The sequence below is a fragment of the Camelina sativa genome, chromosome 1, assembly GCF_000633955.1.
Source record: "Camelina sativa cultivar DH55 chromosome 1, Cs, whole genome shotgun sequence".
Classification (NCBI taxonomy): domain Eukaryota; kingdom Viridiplantae; phylum Streptophyta; class Magnoliopsida; order Brassicales; family Brassicaceae; genus Camelina; species Camelina sativa.
Window position 1 is genome coordinate 13061477 of NC_025685.1, and position 7802 is coordinate 13069278.

The window sequence follows — 7802 nt, forward strand, 5'->3', positions numbered from 1 at the left end:
ACTAATAATTAAAATTTCTATTATTTACAATCATCTTCTCTATGAAAGATCTTTTCATAAATTAAACACATTTTTTTTATATACATCAAAATGTTCTTTTATCTTTTCTACAAAATATCTCAATAGATAATCAAAATGTTTATGCCGTCCTCTTTCCTTTTCATCTTCTACGTCCAAACTTTAAAGGTATTTATTTTATATAAATAAACACATTTTATTTTTTCTATTTACTGTACATCTTTTTTTTATTACATTTCTAAAGCTTCTATTATATCAGCTCTTGTTTCCATTTTTTCGTTGAAAATTATGTGTTTTTATTTTATAAATATATGTATTTACATTATATGATATGTTAGTAATTTCAAAATAATGGTATTTAAAATTTTGTTTAAAACTGTCATACTTTTTAACCAATTATATTATTTAGAGCATAATATATATTACGAAAATGAAAATTTATGTTCATTTCAGAACATATATATTATTTTATAAAATATATTAATTGAATTTACAAAATTTTATAGAATCGTTTTATCGCCGGGTTTAGGTTCCATAAGCGGATCAGTTTAACCGGAGTTTTAAAATTTTCGAAACATTTGATTTTGTAACGCTTTTGAAACAAATAATAATATTGGGCCAAAATTTGACATTTCAGAAACACAATGGACAAAACAAACAAAAAAGGAGAAATATTATCATTGCCAACGCGTTTGATCGGTTTAAGCTCTTCTCCTTCTGATTTTGGTTAAGTTTTTTTTTTTTTTTTTTTTGGCTTTTGTTCACGATTCCTCTATAGGGATACCATTGCGATTTGCGTGACTCTGTACCAAATCATCAGATTCGAATCCATCAAATTCGTTTGAATCTCTACGTTTCTGTTTGATTTTGCTTCTGAGAAGAGACCAGATCCGAAGCTTCTCTGAGGACGAAGAACAATGTCGGTGAGGCATGGGCAATCGTCGTATCGAGATCGGACGGCCGAGTTTTTCAAAATTGTGGAGAGCGGGAGGGGATCGATTGCTCCGGCGGCGAATAATGCACCGTACGGTGGTAATAATTGGAACGATGGTGTGAGAAGAGAGGATCTGAATAAACGATCTGAGTTCAACAAGAGAGCTGGTCAGATTGGTATAGCTATTCATCAAACGTCGCAGAAACTGGCGAAGCTTGCGAAACGTAAGTTGTTCAATTTGAAATTTAGAGTGGGATCTTGTGAATCTGGATTAGTTAATCTTCGTGTACGGCTTTAGCTTAAGGTGTTAGAAATAGTCCTTTGAAACGAATATAGCTTATCTGAATCGTAGGAGGAGATATGATTTTTGCTTAGATTATGGTAGCAAAAGCTAGATTGAGACCACCATGGCTAGTAGTAGGAATGGTGTGAGAATTTCTCAAGAATACTTCAGAATGTTTTCATTAACTTTGTGATTTTTGTTGCAAAATCAGTTGCAAAGAAGACATCAGTATTTGATGATCCGACTCGGGAGATACAAGAGCTTACAGTAGTCGTCAAGCAAGAGATCTCTGCTCTAAATACTGCTCTGGTCGACCTTCAAGTGTTCCAGAGCTCTCAGAATGATGAAGGGAACAGCTCTAGAGATAGGGACAAAGCTAACTTCTCAGCAACTGTTGTTGACGATTTAAAGAATCGTCTGATGGATACTACCAAAGAGTTTAAGGATGTTCTTACCATGAGAACCGAGGTTCGTTCTTTGTTTCCTTGGATTTCTTACACCTTTTTGCTAGTGTAATGATGCTATAGACTGAGCTATTTATTTACTTGTCTGGTGTTGCAGAACATGAAGATCCATGAAAATCGAAGGCAACTCTTCTCTTCAAACGCTTCCAAAGAATCAACAAACCCATTCGTTCGCCAGCGCCCTTTGGCTGCTAAGGCTGCTGCTAGTGAATCTGCTCCTCTTCCATGGGCAAATGGGGCTTCTTCATCGTCATCTCAGTTAGTCCCATGGTAAACTACTATTAATATTACCTCTTGAAATCTGGTAAAGAATTTTGTCTAATGGGAATCAGAAATTTGCTGTTGTATTTACTAGAATCTTATCTGTACAAAGTCAGTCTTTGCTCATTATAGAATTTGGCTTGTCAAGAACTCAAGATCGTTTATAATCTCTACATTAACAGGAAGCAGGGAGAGGCCGAATCTTCACCATTGTTGCAGCAGAGTCAACAACAACAACAACAGCAGCAGCAACAGATGGTCCCATTGCAGGACACATATATGCAGAGCCGAGCTGAAGCTCTACACAACGTCGAATCAACAATCCACGAGCTAGGCAGTATCTTTACACAACTAGCAACCATGGTTTCTCAGCAAGGGGAGATTGCTATCAGGTTCGTCTTCCTCATGAGGAAAACACCAAAACGTTTCAACTGTTTTATGATTCATTTCACACATTTTTTTGGAAAGGAAGTATAATATGATATGCTGATGGTTTGTACAGGATCGATCAAAACATGGAAGATACATTAGCGAATGTGGAAGGAGCACAGAGCCAACTGGCCAGGTATCTCAACAGCATATCGTCAAACCGATGGCTGATGATGAAAATTTTCTTCGTACTCATTGCATTTCTCATGATTTTCCTCTTCTTCGTGGCGTAAAAAAATTGATTTTGAAAGAGTTTCAACATGGTTCTTTTTTTTTCTGTCGTATCCTATTGACATGTAAAGACTATAAGAGAAAAAAGGGATCTTATGCTCTGTTCAGATTAATGGAGATAAAATATAATGTCACGTCCATGTAAAATTTCTTTTTAAGTTCTACAAACAATTTTATTTGTGATTCTGCTTCTCTTTTCACTACCACTTCTCTTGCCTGCCATTAGGTATGTTTCTGATTCCATTTGTACTTTATTTATTACATCATGTACTATTTTTTATTTGGTTTGTATCATTTCCTATTGAATTATGAGTAATGAACTTCAGAGAAAAAATATCCCTTAGAAAATATAGCTAGGATCATGTAAAGTTGTAAACGTATGAATTGATTGTAGCACTCTACTCTATGCTGTAAAGACTAAAGAGAGACGACTTTATTAGAAAATAATGATTTCTGTTGTATATTCATCAATTCGACGACTTGAAAAAATGATACATAGATGGGATAAATTCTGCAGCACTATAATCCAACAAGCAAATTTATTCCGTGGTTTGGTAAGTAGCTTTTCATACGTTTAGCTCTTCAAGTTCAGGACTTAATGGCTTAAAGAGAGAATTCACTTCTGATTCATCTACCTCGTCTACGCTTGCTGGTTTCCATTTTGGATTCTGCGAGAAAAAACCACTCATGAATGATAGCTTATAACAAGGCAATACAGAGACAACAGAGGCCAAAAAGTGACTGTGACATGTCTAGAATTATAAACTCTGATCGTCAAAGACAACTTCCCTAAAATGAGAAAGCACACAATAATCATGTGACACAATTAACTGAATAAATCTTGAGTGGCAATGAACAAAACCTGGTCTTTGTCAATCAAGACTGCTCTAACACCTTCAGTGAAATCACCGCGCAAAGCAGATCTTAAAGCAATACGGTACTCAGTTTTCATCACACCATTAAGCTTCAAGATGGAAAGAAAAGTTTTAAGTTATTACTAGTGAAAACTTATTACTAGTGAAGTATATTACTTGTTGTGAAAAGTTGTAACGTAATTGGAAACAAAGAGTTTGGACTCACCGTTGACATCCCGTTGTCAGTCATTCCCTTGGCACAAACAACTTTCGAGAAGTACTTATGCGTTAGGTGAAGAGAAAACGGTGCCCCTTTTACAAGGCCTTCGAGTGCTTCATTAGCCCACTCTGCAACTGTACATAAACATCATGTCCAAATTTCTCAGAGGCAGGATACCAAATTCAATTTATGTATCCATCTACGCTTCAGCTAGATCCTTCAGAAAGTCAAAGTGACCACTACTAAAGAAAAAGAGAGAAGTCTTATTATTATCTCGAAGTGTAGTCGTTGTTATAGACACCACACACGCACTAAGGGTTAGGTATCTCTACATAAAAATCACTAAGAGAGCATGGAACCAAATAGATCTTCATCGAAACCTTAAAATAGTAATGAGTATAATACCTGAAGCTTCACTGCTCTGCTGGTACTTCTTCAGCTCTTGGATTGTTTCCTTAACAGACTTACTTGTACTAAAAGCTGATTTTATCTGAGGCAAAAGCACTTTGAGCTGGGATTCAGATTCAGGATCACTGCTATAATTTGATAAAGTTGATTGGATGTCTTGATGGGGATCCTTGGAACTGTATTACCAACACATATGCTTTCTGAGAAACTAAACAGAGTAATACCAAAAAGCTTCTATATCTGAAATATGCACATGAAATCGATCGAAATATGTCAGAACAAAGTAGTCTGTAAGGGCTTACAGGTCAGCCGACAAAATGGCTTCTTTGAGTGAACCTAGCTTTCCAGATGGTACATAATGTGTCCCAAGACCCACAAACAATGCATCTGAAGGTGTGGAAACTCTTCTCCCAGTCATACCAAGGTAAGCACCTGCAGAATTTGAAGGTTGAAAACGTTGCTGGTAGAGAATGACACAACATCATTTGTTATGCAATATAAAAACATACATACGTGAACATAATGACCAGGTGACAACAAATCTGACTGAAAGCAAAACTTGGGAGGAACTATTAGGAATCTAGGAGTTGAACATACCAACAGATCCTTCGCCAGGGCTATGAGCTGCTATATATGAAAAACCAACATCTGGAAACAACCCGATTCCATTCTCTGGCATTGCGAGGACCGTCCTCTTAAAATGGATAACAAAACAATGACAGGAGGTAAGAAATGCATGATATATGTTATCCACATATAAGTACAGAACGAGGATTTACTATGAGAACCTCTGTTATCACTCGGTAGCGCCCATGTCCAGAAAGACCAAGGCCAAATCCCATTGTTATGCCATCCATTAAAGAAACGTATGGTTTTTTATATCCAGCAATCTTGCATATCAGTGAATACTCAGCTGTAAACACCTAAAAGGAAGCAAAGTTAGAGTTGTTACCATATAAATAAGAAACATACATCTTGGAGGGTAATCAAGCATGGTGTAAATCCTTGTTCTCTAAAGATTGTTACCACATAGTTTAACTTGATCAAACTAATAGACTAAAATAGCACAAACAGACCTGTATCATATCTGACATTTGATTCTTGGTTGTAATCTGCTTCACATCACCACCTGCAGATAAACTAAGACCCATTATTACTAAAATTCTATCCAGTTAGATAAAAGAGAACACCTTTGATGCAAGAAAATGAAACCTAAAAACCCCACAAAAAGCAAAAAACAGCACACTTAGCTTTTGCTTTCTATAAGATTCATTGTACATCCCACAATTTGGATCCTACAATCTTAAAAACCAGAATCCACATATCTATCAACACAACAACAAAAAGATTATTTTTTTACCGGCACAAAAGGCCCGAGGAGTGCTGCCTTGGACGATAACACATTTGACTCTAGGATCAGATTCCCACTCATCAAGCAAGCTCTTGTACTTTAAATCCATTTCTACAAAAATTTCGTTTCTTTAATGATTGAACTTACTCATTTCATAAAAAAGCTTAAGTCTTTCTTAAACGAACATACCTAGATTCATGGCGTTGAGAGCTTTAGGTCGATCAAGAGTGATTAAAGCAACGCCATTTGGATATACGTTTCCTTTCACGAACTCGTCCCTTCCACCACTAGCCATCGCAGTAGTGAACTTCCGGCGATGCGATGAAGAGAGCTTAGAGGAGAAGCGACTAACAAAGGCTAGAGAGGATTTGGAGAAGAAGAAGATGCGAGCAGAAGCCACAGACAAAGTCTTGATCATCACTGTGATTTCCCAATTCCAAGTCTGTCGGAGAAACCAAACATGAGAGAGAGATACAATGAAAAAAACCCCTCACATTTTCTAAAAACATTTTTAAAACCCAAACTTTTTGTTTGTGGAATTTTAAACCCACAAAAACCCTGACATATTTTTAAAAAAGTGTCAAATAACCCCTAATATTAATAAACCAAATAAAATATTATAACAATACAGGAAAAAACCTTAAATAAAACAATTAGTTTGGATTTTCTATTTTTCAAATTCGAGTTTTCCATTTTTCTTTCCAAAATTGAGTTTTTTTTTTTTTTTTGCAATATGAAAATAAATTAGTTTATTTGCCATTGTAAATTATGTCATGTATATATAAGAAAAATCAGTTATGATTTTGCAATATGAAAAATTAGTTTCTTCCAGAATTTATAGGTTAGCACTTTTTTTTTGGGTTTGAAAGACGAATATTATTTTTGTTTATGTTTAGTATTAAGTTTATGTAATGATTTTTAGTATTATGTTTTTTTTTCAGCAAAATTAACTTTATTAATTATAAAATCTGTCAACATACAAAGTTTCCAACATCCAACTAGGTGGATTGATACAAACTAGGTGGATTGATACAAGCAGAATAGAAATCATAATTTATACATTCTAGTTTTGCCAATAAGTGTGCAACTTTATTAGTAGTACGATGAGAGTATGCAAAGGAGACCCATCTGAAATGTCTCATACAGGAAATAATATCTTGGAGTAGACTATGGATGGAGATATCCATCACTGAACTATTGATAACGTCGATCAAAACTTTACAATCACCCTCAAAACATACATTATTAAAACCTTTATGTAATGTTTGTTGCATTGCGAATAATAAAGCTTCCGCTTCCGCTTCCAAAGGCGACTGTGCAGCTCTAAGAACACCTGAACCCCATGCTGTTTCAAGACCAGAAGAATCTCGAATAATCCAACCTCCTACAGATTTATGTGATACAGTAGAGAAACTAGCATCAAAGTTGCATTTTACAGAAGGATATTGAGGGTGTTTCCAATGATGTTGAACTGTTTATGGTGATGTAGAAAGGACTCTTGTGTTATCACTTGTGGCGTTGATCCATTCCCAAACATCTCCTTTGGCTTGGATGTAGATTTGTTGAGGATCTTCTATAGCATGGTTAAAAATAAAGTTGTTCCGCGATTTCCAAATACTCCATATAAGCCAGAAGGGTAATAGTTGCAGTTCCTGTGAGCATGAATTATCATTGAACACCTCTAGCAAAAGAGAGATGTTAGTTTCCGTTTCAGTTGTATGAAAGGCAGAGGGAAAAGGAATATTTGTTGTAGTCCAAACTAATTGGGATGAAGGGCAGGTGAAGAGAGTGTGGTTTATTGTCTCGTCCGATCCCTTACATCGTTGACAAATTTTCTCTATAGCTACACCACAAGTAACTAGTCTTGTTGCAGTTCCCACCGACCGGGATAGAACATTCCAAATAAATTGTTTAATTTTAGGTACGATCTTCAACTTCCAAATCTTAATTTTGAGTTCTATGGAACCATGTGGTAAAACTGGAGCAGGAACATTAGCGAAGGGGTCATGAGTGGCCAACCAGTATCCAGAGCGAACAGTATACTCACCTGATCTGTTATAGTTCCAAATCAATTTATCTTCTTGTTGTGAGATGGGGATGTATAGTCTGGTAAGGTCCTCGATGTCATCCGGTATGATAGTTTCTTCAATAGCTTGCAAGTTCCATTCAGAGGTTTATCTGTTATGTTGTATTAAATCCGAAATCAGACCATTTGCAGTGTTGTTGGTAGAGGAAACAGGACGAGGAGGGTGATCAGCAATAACATTGTCCACGTTTACACGAATACTCGAACCATTTCCAACTATAAATCTATAACCTTTTTTAAGTAACTCGAGACCTGTAAGTATC

General features: G+C 35.8%; 2 protein-coding genes across 4 annotated transcripts; one reads left to right on the plus strand and one right to left on the minus strand.

Annotated features, from left to right (window-relative positions):
• Positions 732-2823, plus strand: LOC104789394 (syntaxin-32). The gene is made up of 5 exons (XM_010515099.2): positions 732-1176; positions 1447-1703; positions 1797-1969; positions 2143-2352; positions 2463-2823. Exons 1-5 carry the CDS (start codon positions 936-938, stop codon positions 2620-2622), a joined length of 1041 nt encoding a protein of 346 aa, XP_010513401.1. The 5' UTR covers positions 732-935; the 3' UTR covers positions 2623-2823.
• On the minus strand, positions 3025-5938 carry LOC104789399 (3-hydroxyisobutyryl-CoA hydrolase-like protein 4, mitochondrial). 3 transcript variants are annotated; one of them, XM_010515102.2, is made up of 10 exons: positions 5643-5937; positions 5463-5564; positions 5179-5231; positions 4891-5025; positions 4700-4796; positions 4405-4534; positions 4100-4278; positions 3701-3828; positions 3483-3584; positions 3025-3288 (listed from the first exon to the last, which is right to left on the minus strand). In XM_010515102.2, the coding sequence occupies exons 1-10, from the start codon at positions 5869-5871 to the stop codon at positions 3187-3189; spliced, it is 1257 nt and encodes a 418-aa protein (XP_010513404.1). In that variant the 5' UTR covers positions 5872-5937; the 3' UTR covers positions 3025-3186. The 3 variants fall into 3 exon arrangements, with proteins under 3 accessions (XP_010513404.1, XP_010513410.1, XP_019083412.1); XM_010515108.2 differs by lacking the exon at positions 5463-5564 and having other exon boundaries at positions 5643-5938; XM_019227867.1 differs by lacking the exons at positions 5179-5231; positions 5643-5937 and having other exon boundaries at positions 5463-5534.

Bases quoted from the DNA above. Each gene is read 5' to 3' on its own strand.
- LOC104789394 (XM_010515099.2), top strand. From the start codon at position 936: ATGTCGGTGAGGCATGGGCAATCGTCGTATCGAGATCGGACGGCCGAG. The intron at 1,970-2,142 runs GTAAACTACTAT...CTACATTAACAG, and splicing joins TCATCTCAGTTAGTCCCATG to GAAGCAGGGAGAGGCCGAAT. The intron at 2,353-2,462 runs GTTCGTCTTCCT...TGGTTTGTACAG, and splicing joins CAAGGGGAGATTGCTATCAG to GATCGATCAAAACATGGAAG.
- LOC104789399 (XM_010515102.2), bottom strand. From the start codon at position 5,871: ATGATCAAGACTTTGTCTGTGGCTTCTGCTCGCATCTTCTTCTTCTCC. The intron at 5,026-5,178 runs GTCTGTTTGTGC...GCTTCCTTTTAG, and splicing joins AAATGTCAGATATGATACAG to GTGTTTACAGCTGAGTATTC. The intron at 3,829-4,099 runs GTATTATACTCA...GTTTATGTACAG, and splicing joins GCAGAGCAGTGAAGCTTCAG to TTGCAGAGTGGGCTAATGAA.